Below are 13,736 nucleotides of genomic sequence, written 5' to 3'. Positions count from 1 at the left end.
ATCTCCTCATCTTTTAATAGAATAATTGCAAGTTTAATGACCTTCATAATCTTCACTTTCAACTGTTACACAATAAAAACAGATTAACTGAATATTGTGGGTATTCAGGGTCAGTCAGAAGTTCCTGTATTTCAAACCTGAAAGCAAAAATGCATCCCACACATTCATGTGCTTCCCCGCCTTAGGGGGCGTCGGCTTCCCTCGGTGCTCAGGTGGATATTGGCTCTGCGGGCTGAGGATGCGGCCAGCCTCGTTAGCGCAAGCTGCGGTTGAGAGGGCGATGGACCAGGATGTGGTACTCTTCTGAACCCGGTCTGCGTGCTCACCACGGGGTTCCAGCACCAACATCTGCTGGAGTTTGAACTTCTATAGATATGCATAGACAGGTTGACATCACCTAAGTTTGGCCAAATATTTTTTTCTTTTCTTTTTTTTTTTTTTTTTTTTTTGGACAGGCAGAGTGGACAGTGAGAGAGAGAGAGTGGCCAAATATTTTAATTGTGATCTTTATCTCATAGTAACACCAATGATTTCTCAGCTTGGATTTGTATGTTTTAATAAGAAAACAGATGAAGAGTGTCTTGTATCTAATATTTTAGCTAAATTTAATACTATTAGGGTTTTCTGAAGATAAACAGCTCTTCAAAATTAAATATACTTTAAAATAATGCAAAATTTTTACATATATAAATAAGAAAACAGGATAGTTTTCTTTCTCAAAAGTCAGTAAGGTTTCAATAACGATTATCGTTAGCAAAAATACTCCAACAATGTTGATTTTTTTAAACATTTTTTTTATTTGACAGGAGAGTTAGACAGAGAGAGAGAAAGGTCCTCCCTTTGCTGGTTCACCCCCCAAATGGCCGCCACGGTCAGCGCGCTGCGCTGATCTGAAGCCAGGAACCAGGTGCCTCCTCCCAGTCTCTGATGCGGGTACAAGGGCCCAAGCACCTGGGCCATCCTCCACTGCCTTCCCGGGCTACAGCAGAGAGCTGGACTGGAAGAGGAGCAACCGGGACCAGAACCCGGCACCCATGTGGGATGCAGGCGCCACAGGTGGAGGATTAACCAAGTGAGCCACAGCGCCAGCCCCAATGCTGATTTTTTTCAAGCTGATATGTATGCTAGTATGAGAACTGCTTTTAAATTCTACTATGGTTTTAATAATTTTGTGGCCATTTTAAAATTTGCTTTCTCTAAGGGAAGTTAAACATTTTTGTCCTTTGATTCTTATGGATAGCCCATGCTTATGTTTCTGCTGGACTAGGGTCTTTTCAGCCTTTTCATTTCTTATTTGTGGAATTCTTTATTTAGTGGAGCCAATAAGCCTTTGATCATAATGTCAATTTTGGTTAATAGGTAAAAAAATTAAAATTATCTCCACAGACACAAAAACACAATGAGGTAAGAACATAGAATGTTTAGCACAGGAGAAATACCCGGGCATGGCCACACAGTGAGTGAGTTATTTTCTTCCTAGTCTGAACATTTTAGTGTTTCTTTGCTTCACCATGAAGGGAGAATGTGAACCACTTAAGGGAATTCATCATCATGTGTGAATTGCAAAAATCTTCTCAATGTTTTAAGATCATTCTGTAGTCAGTCACAGTATTAATTTTGTCCAAGCCTTACTCAAGGATGAAAATGTTTTTTAATGATAGCAAAGTGGCACTAGTGAGGTGGTTCTGTTGGTTTATATTATTATATCAACATCTTCAAGCAACCTCATAATGAGTATATATGTACCTATGTGCATTCCGTGTAGATACACATGTATAATATGTGTACAGGTATGTTACCAGCTTAAAAATAAAAATTCTATTTTATTTGAATATCATTAATAAAGTTTGAACATTTGCTAAGAATACTGTGATTATTGTTAGTTTCAGTAATTTCATTTTCATTTTTTTGTAATACCAGAAAATTAAATATTTTAAAAAGCAATAGACAATAACATAGGGAAATCTTTGTTGTGATCTAAAAATAGGAAAGACCTTTCCGAGCAGCATATGAACACAGGAATCATAAAGATGATCTGTGACTTGAACTATTTATAAAATCAAAAGTTTGGTTCCAGAGAAAAAAGTAAAAAGACAAATAGCAAAGTAAGATAAATATTTCCAATACAATATTTTTCTGTTGCATATTTCTTATCCAAACCTTTTCACAGTGATACAAACTTGTAAATGTATTTGACAATATTTCATTGACTTGTCAAAAGAATCAGTGCACAGTGTAGGTGTTGGCAACAGTTTTAGTGCTATTTGCATTCTATTTTTTAAAAATTAAATTCTGTTGGGCCGGTGCCGTGGCTTACTTGGTTAATCCTCCACCTGCAGCGCCTCATCCCATATGGGCGCCGGGTTCTGATCCCGGTTGCTCCTCTTCCAGTCCAGCTCTCTCCTGTGGCCCAAGTCCTTGGGCCCCTGCACCCACGTGGGAGACCAGGAAAAGCACCTGGTTCCTGGCTTCAGATCGGCATAGCTCCTGCTGTAATGGCCATTTGAGGGGTGAACCAACAGAAGGAAGACCTTTCTCTCTGTCTCTCTTTCTCACTGTCTAACTCCATCTGTCAAATAAAAGAAAAATTAAATTCTGCAGTACATTTTTAATATTATGATTCAGCATCATTTCTGAGCTCTACTTTCAAAACCTTGGAGAGAAGTTCAAGGGTAACTGATATAATGTAAATGCCATCTTAGTCAGTACTTGACTAATTCTAGCTTTTACGGTAGTTTCCAACAAAGAAAATGAAAACAATCCCTCTGCATTATTCCTCTCCTTGAAACTGGGAGACTGACTGTGTGTTTCCCTATTTGTTAAAATCCAGGGAATTTCTAAAGCTCCTTCCAGTGCTACAATTCTCTGGTTCTATGAATATCCCTGTTATATCATTACATCTCATTTTGCTTACAGAATGTTAAATCAGTAGCCTTATCTACATCAATCTTTGTGAGAAAGAGTAAAGAAAACTGAATTCAGTTTCTGCATGATTAATGCATTTGTCAAGTTCTTTCCAAGTAGCAAATTAATTTATTGTGTTTTTTCATGAATGCAAATTAAAGCTGTGCAAACTATTGTGGTAAAGCTTAGCAGTCTTTTTTCATAAATTAAGGCTAACAGATTTAATGTTAATGAAAGGAACTATATTCAAACACAAATTTTAATACTTGGATGGAATGAAAATCTTAGACTTCATACGCTTTTCCTTACATACAATTCATGTAACCTGAACAGGAAGTCATCAGAATATAATTTTCTATAGTGAAGCCATATTAATTACTTTGTATGAAAGTCTAAGAAGTTCCTTAATAAATGTCTGGTTCCATGTATCCCTGGAAAAGAGAATTGTCTATTAATTAATTATCTCAAATTGAAGACCTCGTTTAGTTTTTGATCATCACTATCTTATCATTTCCTTGTTTGAATATTCTGATCAAGAAGTAAATCAAATTTCTTATAGGGAAGTATTTTTCTTCTGTTCATATTGATAATATAAAGAGTACCAGTATAGGCTTAACAGGATACTTTGCAATTTTTTAGTTCATAGGCCTTAATCTAATACTCTGTGTGTATGTATGTGTTTGGAAGCCATCTTTACTAATAGAACAGGATTTTTTAGGAATGATTTTAGAGGCCGGCGCCGCGGCTCACTAGGCTAATCCTCCACCTAGCGGCGCCGGCACACCGGGTTCTAGTCCCGGTCGGGGCGCCGGATTCTGTCCCGGTTGCCCCTCTTCCAGGCCAGCCCTCTGCTGTGGCCAGGGAGTGCAGTGGAGGATGGCCCAGGTGCTTGGGCCCTGCACCCCATGGGAGACCAGGAAAAGCACCTGGCTCCTGGCTCCTGCCATCGGATCAGCGCGGTGCGCCGGCCGCAGCGCGCCGGCCGCGGCGGCCATTGGAGGGTGAACCAACGGCAAAAGGAAGACCTTTCTCTCTGTCTCTCTCTCTCACTGTCCACTCTGCCTGTCAAAAAAAAAAAAAAAAAAAAAAGGAATGATTTTAGAAACAGGTCCCATGAACTTGACTTTTAAGATTATTTAAATTCATTGCAATGGAATTGTAAGAAAAGGGGCATTTCTAAACCCAACTGAATAATTATGCTCTTCCTTGATACAACTATCCACAAGTCCCATTTTGAATATTATCCTGAAGAACATGAGAGAATCAAAACCAGAATGTTCTTTATCTCCTTAAAAGTTTTTTATTTATTTATTCATTAGAAAGTGTGAAGGAGTGTTATGTCTGTTACAGACAGACAGGGCTCCTATTGGTGGTTTCACTCCCCAAGTGCCGGGGAGCAGGGAACTCAATCCAGCTCCCCGATGTGAGGGGCAGAGACTCAGCTGTTCCAACTGTTGGCTGCTACCTGCCAGGCTACACATTAGCAGGCAGCTAGAAGCAGAGCAGAGCCAGGATTTGAGCTCCAGCAGTCTGATGTGAGATGTGGGCTTCCTGTCCCTTCTTTTGTTTTTTGTATCATAATTTTATTTGTGCTTAGTTTTCACTCATTGCAACAAGAAGGAATTTAAACTAATTATATTGACTGAATAAACAAACCGTAGTGACTAATTTATGCTCAATTTTAAAAAGGAAAAAATTGTAGATACCTTTATTTATACTTATTTCTTATTGGGATTTAGGAATTTTATATAATAATAAAGCTTCCTTTTAAATACTAAAATTTTCAATGTTCACTAAATTCAAAAAGTAATTTTTGATTGAATTCAGTGCCCACTTAATTCTCTTTAAATTGAGAGAGAAATCTAAAGGATACTCCTACTAACAGCTTCTGTACCATTTTTCTGTCATGCTAAAAGTCATAAAAATCAAAAAAACAGTGAAATTAAAACTGAAATGTATCCAAAATCCTTTTGGCTTATTTTGCTGCAAACCAGAGAGGTGTCATGTGAGAAGGAGCTCATGGCTTGAGCAGGTCAGTGGGTCCAGTTAGTTTATCCTGGCCCCAGTCACGGTCACTGCTAGGTTTTGCTTTAAGAGAAAATGAACTATTGGGAGAGTATTACAGGCTTTCTGTGATGAACACATAAGATATTTTCATACCCACTTTTTAGATTTTATCTTGGCTGTCTAAACATCTTCTTTCAAAATGTCAGCAGTGATTAGGCTACATTATGGGATAATTAATATGAACTTTTATCTCAAAGCTAATTTTGAGTAATTCTAAAACAAAACGTATGTCAATATGTTAAAGACGGAAAGTCGAACAGATTGCTTCTATGTAGAAAAATACATTTTTTCATTTTTTAGTTTACCTTACTTTTCAAATACCAATCCAATAGAAATGTTTAAGAAAGGTGGAATAATCTGTGAAAGAAGCAGTATTTAAGTTTAATGCTATAGTTCCTGAAGCCCTTCTATAGAAAGTGATAGAGATTCCTGCATATTAAAATATGGGTCATTTTAAGAAGCTCAGAAAACCTCTCCCCTGAACCTGATGTGGAAGTGGCTGTGGTCGATTAGCTATGTCCAATTCGCACTTTAATACCACTGTAACGTGTTGAAAAACTATTTCCATGTGACATTGTGTTCCTTGTTTCCTGCTTCTAAGTAGGTCTTTTCCAAAATTAGTTAAAATTACTGAACAACCTGTTTCGTCCCACAGTAATTTTAGAGATTTATTGGATTTTTCCCTTCCCCAGAAATTGCCTCTGCAATGTTTAATTGCACATCTAAATAAAGGCCACGCTCAGAATTAGAGTGTAACAACTCTTCAGGCCGGATCATAAACCTCGGTACATGATCCAGCCATATATACTACAAGGGGCACAGTAACTGGATGCCAAAAAGAACAGCTCAGTCAAGCACTCAGGCAGTTCCATCACCTACAGTTCAACTGTTGGTTTCACTTGGATTAAAATGTAATTTTGGATATAATTGTTTTAGCTAAAATATTCTGCTGAGTCAGTTATGCTCACACAAGTAGGTCTGTGCAACATGGCCGCATTTCATGTCAGACGGCTCTCAGGATTTTTTATAAGTAGCACTGTTTGTGACTCCCTTAGACATGCAACTGAGAATAGTGCCGACCTAGGCATCTGGATCATCAGGACTGGCTTCTTTGTGCATGGATTTTCCATCTTTGCAGATAATTCTTGCTCTGTAGAAAGAATGGATAGCCCTTAGGTGTGGTGGCCCATTGGCTCGGAATCAGCATTTTTCCTTCTTCATCCTCTTCTCTCAATTAGTCCTTGAACAAAGAAAAACAACTGGTTTACTATTTTCATCTCTAGACATTGAAAGAGGAATAAAGTGTAATTAATTAAATGTTCATTTTATTCATAGGGGACTTGGCTTTTGTTCTGATTATCACAATCTCAAATTGTCAAAGTGCTTTAAGAACAATCCAGGGGGGAGTTCTCAAAGAGCCAGTCAGTGATGAATAAGTCATTTATTTGGCCTTTCAAGATCCCCTTTTACCTTGTGCCAGGGAAAGTCATAGATACCTTTGCAAATAAAAACTATTTTCTGCCTTTTCCACCTTTAGTAAGTGAATATTTGGGTCGAGAGAATATGAAAGCCAATCTGAGGCAGACACTTTTTAAAATCTGATAGTTCCGTAATTCTGCAATACTATACTTTCTTGATGAATGACTCTAAAATATAATGCTACTATAAATTTATTTTCTTTATTTAACAAAATACCTTTCCTCCCATTACAACTCATTGACCACAGGGCTAAAAGGAGAGACAGCAGAACAAGACTAATTAGAAAACCTGTTACAGATCGTGGACCGGAGCCCACTGCTTAGAAGATCTTGCTCTAATCAGCCGTTGATCAGGAAGTACATTTTTTCATCTTTATGCCAACGCAGGCACTCACTAAAAGTAGGTGGATGACATTCAAAGTGAATATGCCAAATAAAGAAGTCAACACCTTCCATCTCTTTCCACAAATGAACATTTCGGTTCTTTCTTGTGGGCATTCGGTAATGACACATGCTAAACAGAATTTACCTCTCCATTCATCTCTTAACCCATTTCATTGCCGTCCTAGGAGGAACTCAGGTTAACTAGGTGCCCCTTCTCCAGGTAGTTACACATGGCAAGTCACTCAGGAAACCGTCGCGTGGCATTGTGGGACCAGTGCAGGAGAATTCTCTTCGTGTCCCGAGATACCAAGGAGGGGATGCAGGACAGTGTTTATCCCCCCGGCCATAACATGAGCAGCCTCCAGATCACTCTGAAGTCGGGTCCCTCTGTGATTTACCCACCTGCCTGTGGAGTCTGAAAGGTTCCCACTGGTGCTGACTCTGTGACACTTCTCAATTTATAGTAGCTCAGAGGCCACTTTGATTGCTCCCAAAGGCAAAGTGGGGCAAAATGATACTTTTTTCGCTCCGAAGGGTCAGCATTTATGGGACATCCTCAGACAGCATCTCCAAATCGTTTCAGAGAACGAAGGTTACTTTCATACCATCCTCTGATAGATTAAAGGAGGTCATTTAAACAACTACTTCCCAAAAGCCCCTGTTTTGAATTACTGGGGAGAATGTGTACTATCAGGCTCCTGGATCACTTAGCAAATATCACAGAGCAGTTTCAAATCCATTTTGAGAAATATACTGTCCAACTATCCTGCCTTTTTCTTCAGTAAAGGAGATTTATCTAGGATCGATTTGGCTAAAGACACCTCTGTGTTTTTTTTTTAAATGTCTTTGGCATTTAAGTCATCTATAATAACTTTCAGTGAGGACTCAGCAATTTATAATAACATTAATGGAAAAAAATCACCATCCTCTATAGCATTTTCCCTTGCATTGTATCTAAATGGTTAGAATTGAGGATTTACATAATTTTACCTACAATTCTTTCCATCCCATTTTTGTCATGATCTGAGTTTATGTAGAGGTTAAAAATTCTCCAATGAGGCCGGCGCCACAGCTCAATAGGCTAATCCTCCGCCTGCAGCGCCGGCACACTGGGTTCTAATCCCAGTCAGGGCGCCGGATTCTGTCCCGGTTGCCCCTCTTCCAGGCCAGCTCTCTGCTGTGGCCCGGGAGTGCAGTGGAGGATGGCCCATGTGCTTGGGCCCTGCACCCGCATGGGAGACCAGGAGGAAGCACCTGGCTCCTGGCTTCGGATCAGCGCGGTGCGCCGGCTGCAGCACACTGGCTGCAGAGGCCATTGGAGGGTGAACCAATGGCAAAGGAAGACCTCTCTCTCTCTGTGTGTCTCTCTCTCTCACTGTCCACTCTGCCTGTCAAAAAAAAAAAAAAAAATTCTGGAATGAAATTTGTGAAAATAATATTTTGACTTTGCAGAAATAGTTGTGCATTTTCTATTTATTTTAGTGTTGATCTTTTAAAAATATTAACTGCTATGAGCTTAAGGGAGCAGAACCATCACCTTGAAAAATGCTAAAATCCGTATTTTTAGTTGATAGCTGTCTTTTAATATTTATTGCCGTGTATCTGTGTGATGTGATATTCTATGCCTTTATCTATCTCCTATATTTGCCTAATTTCACACAGATGCTATGGAAAACAAGAACACACAGCATCACCCATACTATTTAACTTTGATTCAAAATTGTAATCTAATTTCTTATAAGTAGGTATCTGAACTTAAAAAAAATTTACCAACAACAAAAAATTGTGTTGCCTCTAACACTGCACCAGTCTCGGGAGAGCGATCAGAATATGAAAGGTGAACTGATTTTTCCCTTTGAAGTGATTCCTTCAGAACTGAGGGAAGCTTCTGGAAGGACTTCCAAAGTTGATTTAAAACACGGAAGGCCGCTCCAAAGGCATTTGGGGAGAGTTGAGTGCCAGCGCCTTGACGCCATGCCAGTGTGGCAGCTGTTTCAATTTTTTGTCAATCTTGTACACACAGCCAGAGACATTAAAACCTGTTTAGAGACAATGGTGACCAAGGGACTGAGCCAGATGCAGGCTAGTGTAGCTCTCTCTGTGTGAGCTTAGTACGCGCAGCCCCTAGGAACCGGCTTCAGCGCTGTGCGAGCACAGAAGCACCAGGCAGGTCATGTCCCCCGGGCCTCCTCCTGAACAATAGACTAACTGTGGCCACGTTGATGCCACCAAGGTCCCTCCCCTGACCTGCATCACGCCTGCCCTGCCCTCAGCAACTGAGAATGAGGATTAGAGAAACCAAAGGAAGCAGCTTTGTATTTCAGAGCGCCTTTAGCGTGGCGGGAAACAGAGCCTTCTAATCAGAAGCCTCTTCCTTAGCACACAGCTACACTGTTTCATCTGCATTCAGGTCATATTTATTTTACACTTACATTAAAGTAACAATTGGGATGTAAAGCTGAATAAAAACATTGTTTTGCTTTCCAGGTGCTCCTAGTTGAGAGAAGTAGGCAGAGTTACAAAGACAAAGTTTGGTATAATATAAAGCATCAGAAAACCATCAGGTTGTTCAGAGATTGCCAGACCCAACATCAGGTCCCAGCCTGGTCTGTTCCCTCCCCGGAGACTTAACATCCAATTTCTTGCCCAGTGTTGGCCTCAGAGAAACCGCATGTAACAGTAAGTGCAAACCACACCTGACATAACCAGTGTGGTTGTCATTCCCGCAGAAGTCCATCCAGTCCTTCCCATGCCCTTACGTAGCAAGACCCAGTGCACATTCCCTGCAAGGAAGCCCTTGAACTGAGCCAGACCCAACTTCACTGGGATGCAGTGGCCCCGCTTTCTGCTACACGGGGGCACATGCATGAGCAGAGGCCAGCAGCGACGTCTGGGCCCTGCCAGCCGCCTGCTCTTAACTCCCTTCCAGAGAAATCTGTCAAAGGACTTTCTGAATCCTGAATTCTGAATTGGAAGCCACGCACTGAGCTGTGCGGGACGTGCAGTGGCTATGGCATTGGGTACTACTTGCTGCAGGCAGGAACAGGAGCCACAGGTGGTAGCAGTCCACTCTTCCTGGAGTCTGGCCAGCTCAGTGCTAGGTGCTCCTGCGTGTCTGTGTGAGCCTGTCTTCACTCTCAGCCCTCTTCTTCCTCTGTTCTTTCTACCAGGGAAGCCACAGCCACTCCAAGGACAAGGAGGCAGGCTTTCCACTCAACATTACACCCTGGCCCCTGGTTCGGCGCGGTACTAAAGAGCTGTCAGGGCCGGCGCCGCGGCTCACTAGGCTAATCCTCCGCCTTGCAGCGCCAGCACACCGGGTTCTAGTCCCAGTCGGGGCACCGGATTCTGTCCCGGTTGCCTCTCTTGCAGGCCAGCTCTCTGCTGTGGCCAGGGAGTGCAGTGGAGGATGGCCCAAGTCCTTGGGCCCTGCACCCCATGGGAGACCCGGATAAGTACCTGGCTCCTGCCATCGGATCAGCGCGGTACTCCGGCCGTAGCGTGCTGGCCACGGAGGCCATTGGAGGGTGAACCAACGGCAAAGGAAGACCTCTCTCTCTCTGTCTCTCTCTCTCACTGTCCACTCTGCCTGTCAAAAAAAAAATTAAAAAAAAAAAAAAGAGAGCTGTCAGGAAACACTGCTTGTCACTGGCTTTGGAAAAAAAGTGTTGTGAGCTTTTCTGGCTCAGAATGGTTTAGAAGGGGATTGCCTCTTCCACTTTCTCATCTCCCACCTGGCACCTAGATGCCAGTGTGCAAGACAACCGTGTAAACCCCAGATTGAAGATGGCAGAATTGGCATCAGTGTAAGTCCCTGAATACCTGCGTGGACCAGAGCTGTTCCCTCCTTGCTCCCCGCATACCCTGCCACCAACCAGGAACACCTAATATCGTGAGAAATAAGCTTTCAACTTCATTAAGTCACTGAGATTTCCAGGTTTAACCACTGCAATGGCTGGCATTACCTGCCTGTATCACTCCCGATTCTACATTTCTGGGATAGACTTGACTCTGAGCTCCCTACCTGTACATCCAACTAGAGAACCCCAGTAAGATGTCTTTCAGGTCATCAGGCCTGGGATTTCTGGAACCAAATAAGTGAGCCACTGCCTCCCCACGCACTGGCTGTTTCTGTTCCACCATGTGCTGGTAGATAGTGTTTGCAGGCACCAGTCAGCCAAGCCCAAAAAGACAGTCATTCTAGACCCTGCCCTACTTTCATCTCCCATAGTAATCTCCAGAATATCTATCCTATTCATCCCTTTTATCTCCTTATTGCTGCTTCCTTATCTGATTTTAATAATAGTAGCCTCATCCCCTGTTCATGTCTCATGCTACCTCTGGAGGTTCCTCTTTGAAATAAAACCCTGATTATGTCTCTCCAGTCCTTGAAATCATTCCACAGCTCTTTCAGGTTGCAGATTATAAAGCAGTGTCCTAGTTTGGCACTTATGGCTGTTTTATGGACCCTTTTCTGCCTGTCTCTCTGTCTCCTTTCTCATGATTCTCCCATTGGCCATCTAGAGAGAATGCCCTGAGGTTTCCCAGACACCCCTGCTCTCCCTGCTGTTGAGCGTGTGGGTCCTCAGCCTGCCCCTCACGCCAGTGAGTTCTCCATCATTCAAACCTCACTCACAGAGCATCTCTCTCAAGAATCTTTGCCCTCCACAGCCACTTCAGAGATCTCATTCCTATCTCTCTTTGCCCTCATGGCTTGGGCCCACTTCAGAAACTGCCTCTGTGCAGTTGTTGCCAAAGCCAGGAGCCCGGCATCTCTTCCTAATTGATGCTTATTGAGAAGAATCACTGCAGTGCCACCACCTGCAGTATGTCCTCAATACATGTGTGCCAGTTTGCTCTGGAGTGTCATCCACTCATACATCAATAAAATAATGCATATAAAGTTCCAAGGGCAATGTCTGGCTTATAGCAAGCATTCAATCAATGGTAGCAGAATCACTGGCTTTATAGTGTTATTGTTGCTTTTATCGCCATCAGCAGTAATTAATGCCTTTGACCAAAACTGACTCTGTATTTCTCTCAATTTCTGTGTTTCTTTTCTATTTGGCTTAAAATGCTGCGGTAGGCGTCTGCCCTGAAGCGGCAGCTTCCTTCTTGTGGCTGCAAAGTGAGGCGAGTGGAGTCAGGGCTTCAGCTGTCACCACCGCACCCAGCTGTCTGAGCCTGACCCAGCCACTTAATCACTCTGTGCCCCATTTGGCTGCCTGTGAACAATGATATAGAAATAGCGTCCTGATCACTGCAACACAGTAGTTTTCAGGAACCTCGAAAAGAAAAAACAAAAGCATTTTGAACTCCGAAAAAAATGGATAAAAAGTAATTGAGTATTAGAAGTAGCCCAAATATTAATATAAACAATGCTTTCTCTGTTGAATATTGTTATCCCCCTATTTTTTCAGCATAAGTTTCAGTTATTTTCCGATTCTCCAATGAGTAGGTAACACATATGCATCATATATGTCTTCAAGAGCAAATTCTCAGTTTTGTGATCCTAGGCATCAGACTGATTCTGCCTTGAGGACTGAACATTGTCACCCCATTGATGATGATGATGCCTGTATCGATGCTGCAAGTCTTTTAAGTCCATCTTTCCAGCAGACTTCTTCTTGCTTTGGCATTGCAACCCACAGTAGCTTTACTCACTTTTTTGTTTTAAAGATTTATTTCATTATTTATTTGAAGGGCAGAGTGAGAGAGAGAAAGGGAGGGAGAGAGAGAAACAGAGACAGAGAGAAAGAAAGTTCTTCCTTCCACAGGTTTACTCCCCAAAGGACCAAGTGAAAGCCAGGAGCCTATAACTCCATCTGGGTCTCCGACAGTGGCAGAGACCCAAGTACTGGGGCGTCTTCAGCTGCTTTCCTAGGCACATTAGCAGGAAGCTGGATTATAAGCAGAGCATCCAGGACTCAAACCAGAACTCTGATATCAAATACCAACATAGCTGGTAGTGGCTTAACCTGCTGTGCCACAATGCCAGCCCTATACTGGTTTTTGAATGCGTGAATGCAACCAATGGATAGAAGCAAAATCTTTGGGTGTGCCATGTTTTGTTTATTGTTTATTATTTAGCTTTAGGCTTTTCACATGATGATGATGATGACGATGAGGATGAGGAGGGGGAGGATGTTTTTGGCTGAAATTTCTGAGCATTTATGTGCCTGGTGTTCTAAATCCTTTATATTTAATCCTTACAATAATTTGGTCAAAAGAATACATGAGGTAGATCCACCATAATAAAAGTTCCATGAGGTGCAGAATCTTTTATTTTTTGCCTTTCTTATTTACTGATAACTCCTTAGTGTCTAGGGAAGTGTCCAGCACACAGAGGGTACTCAAGAAATAATTGTTGAATGAAATAATTTGTTCTTCAAAAATTTTTTTTTAATTTTTAGGACTTTGGAGTTTTGGGAGCATTTGTCCTTTCTTTGTGATTTCTTATCATTAGTAGTAACTGATTGTTTTAATATGGAAATTAATAACAGTGTGCATGAACTTGGTGGCTTATAAAATATTTTCACATATATAACTTATTTAAAGCAGCTGGTGACATTTTACTGCTAGATAAACGGAAGTAACTACAGTGTGGGCAAGCATTTAGCACAGCAGTTGGGACATCCACGTTCCCTATCAGAGTGCCTGGGTTTAAGTCCCTGCTCTCCTCCCAGTTCTAGCTTCCTGCCAGTGAGCATGCAGTGAGGCAATGATGATGGCTCCAGTAATTAGGCAGCTGGCACTGTGTGAGAGAGCTGGATCCTAGCTTCAGCCTGGGCCAATCCATTGTTGGCATTTGGGGAGTGAACTAGAAGATGGCTCTCTCGCTCTCTCTCTCTCTCTCTCTCTCCCCCTCTCTCCCTTCTTAAATAATAAACAAATATTTTAAAA

The 13,736-nt window shown here is 41.8% G+C and overlaps 1 protein-coding gene across 3 annotated transcripts in view; it reads left to right on the top strand.

Annotated features, from left to right (window-relative positions):
• ATRNL1 (attractin like 1) overlaps nt 1-13,736 on the top strand; it is an 814,147-nt gene that overhangs the window by 788,714 nt on the left and 11,697 nt on the right. The window contains exon 29 of one of the 3 annotated variants that reach the window (XM_070057170.1): nt 6,698-7,029. The exons of the other annotated variants lie outside the window; for them this stretch is intronic. Within the exon in view, the coding sequence (XP_069913271.1) occupies nt 6,698-6,729 (32 nt within the window). The 3' untranslated portion in view covers nt 6,730-7,029. Of the gene's footprint in view, nt 1-6,697; nt 7,030-13,736 lie in introns of those variants that run through there. 3 annotated transcript variants of the gene reach the window in all.

Source organism: Oryctolagus cuniculus, chromosome 15, assembly GCF_964237555.1.
Source record: "Oryctolagus cuniculus chromosome 15, mOryCun1.1, whole genome shotgun sequence".
Classification (NCBI taxonomy): Eukaryota; Metazoa; Chordata; class Mammalia; order Lagomorpha; family Leporidae; genus Oryctolagus; species Oryctolagus cuniculus.
The sequence above is the reverse complement of the archived record's forward strand: the minus strand, read 5'-3'. Positions and strand labels throughout refer to the sequence as shown.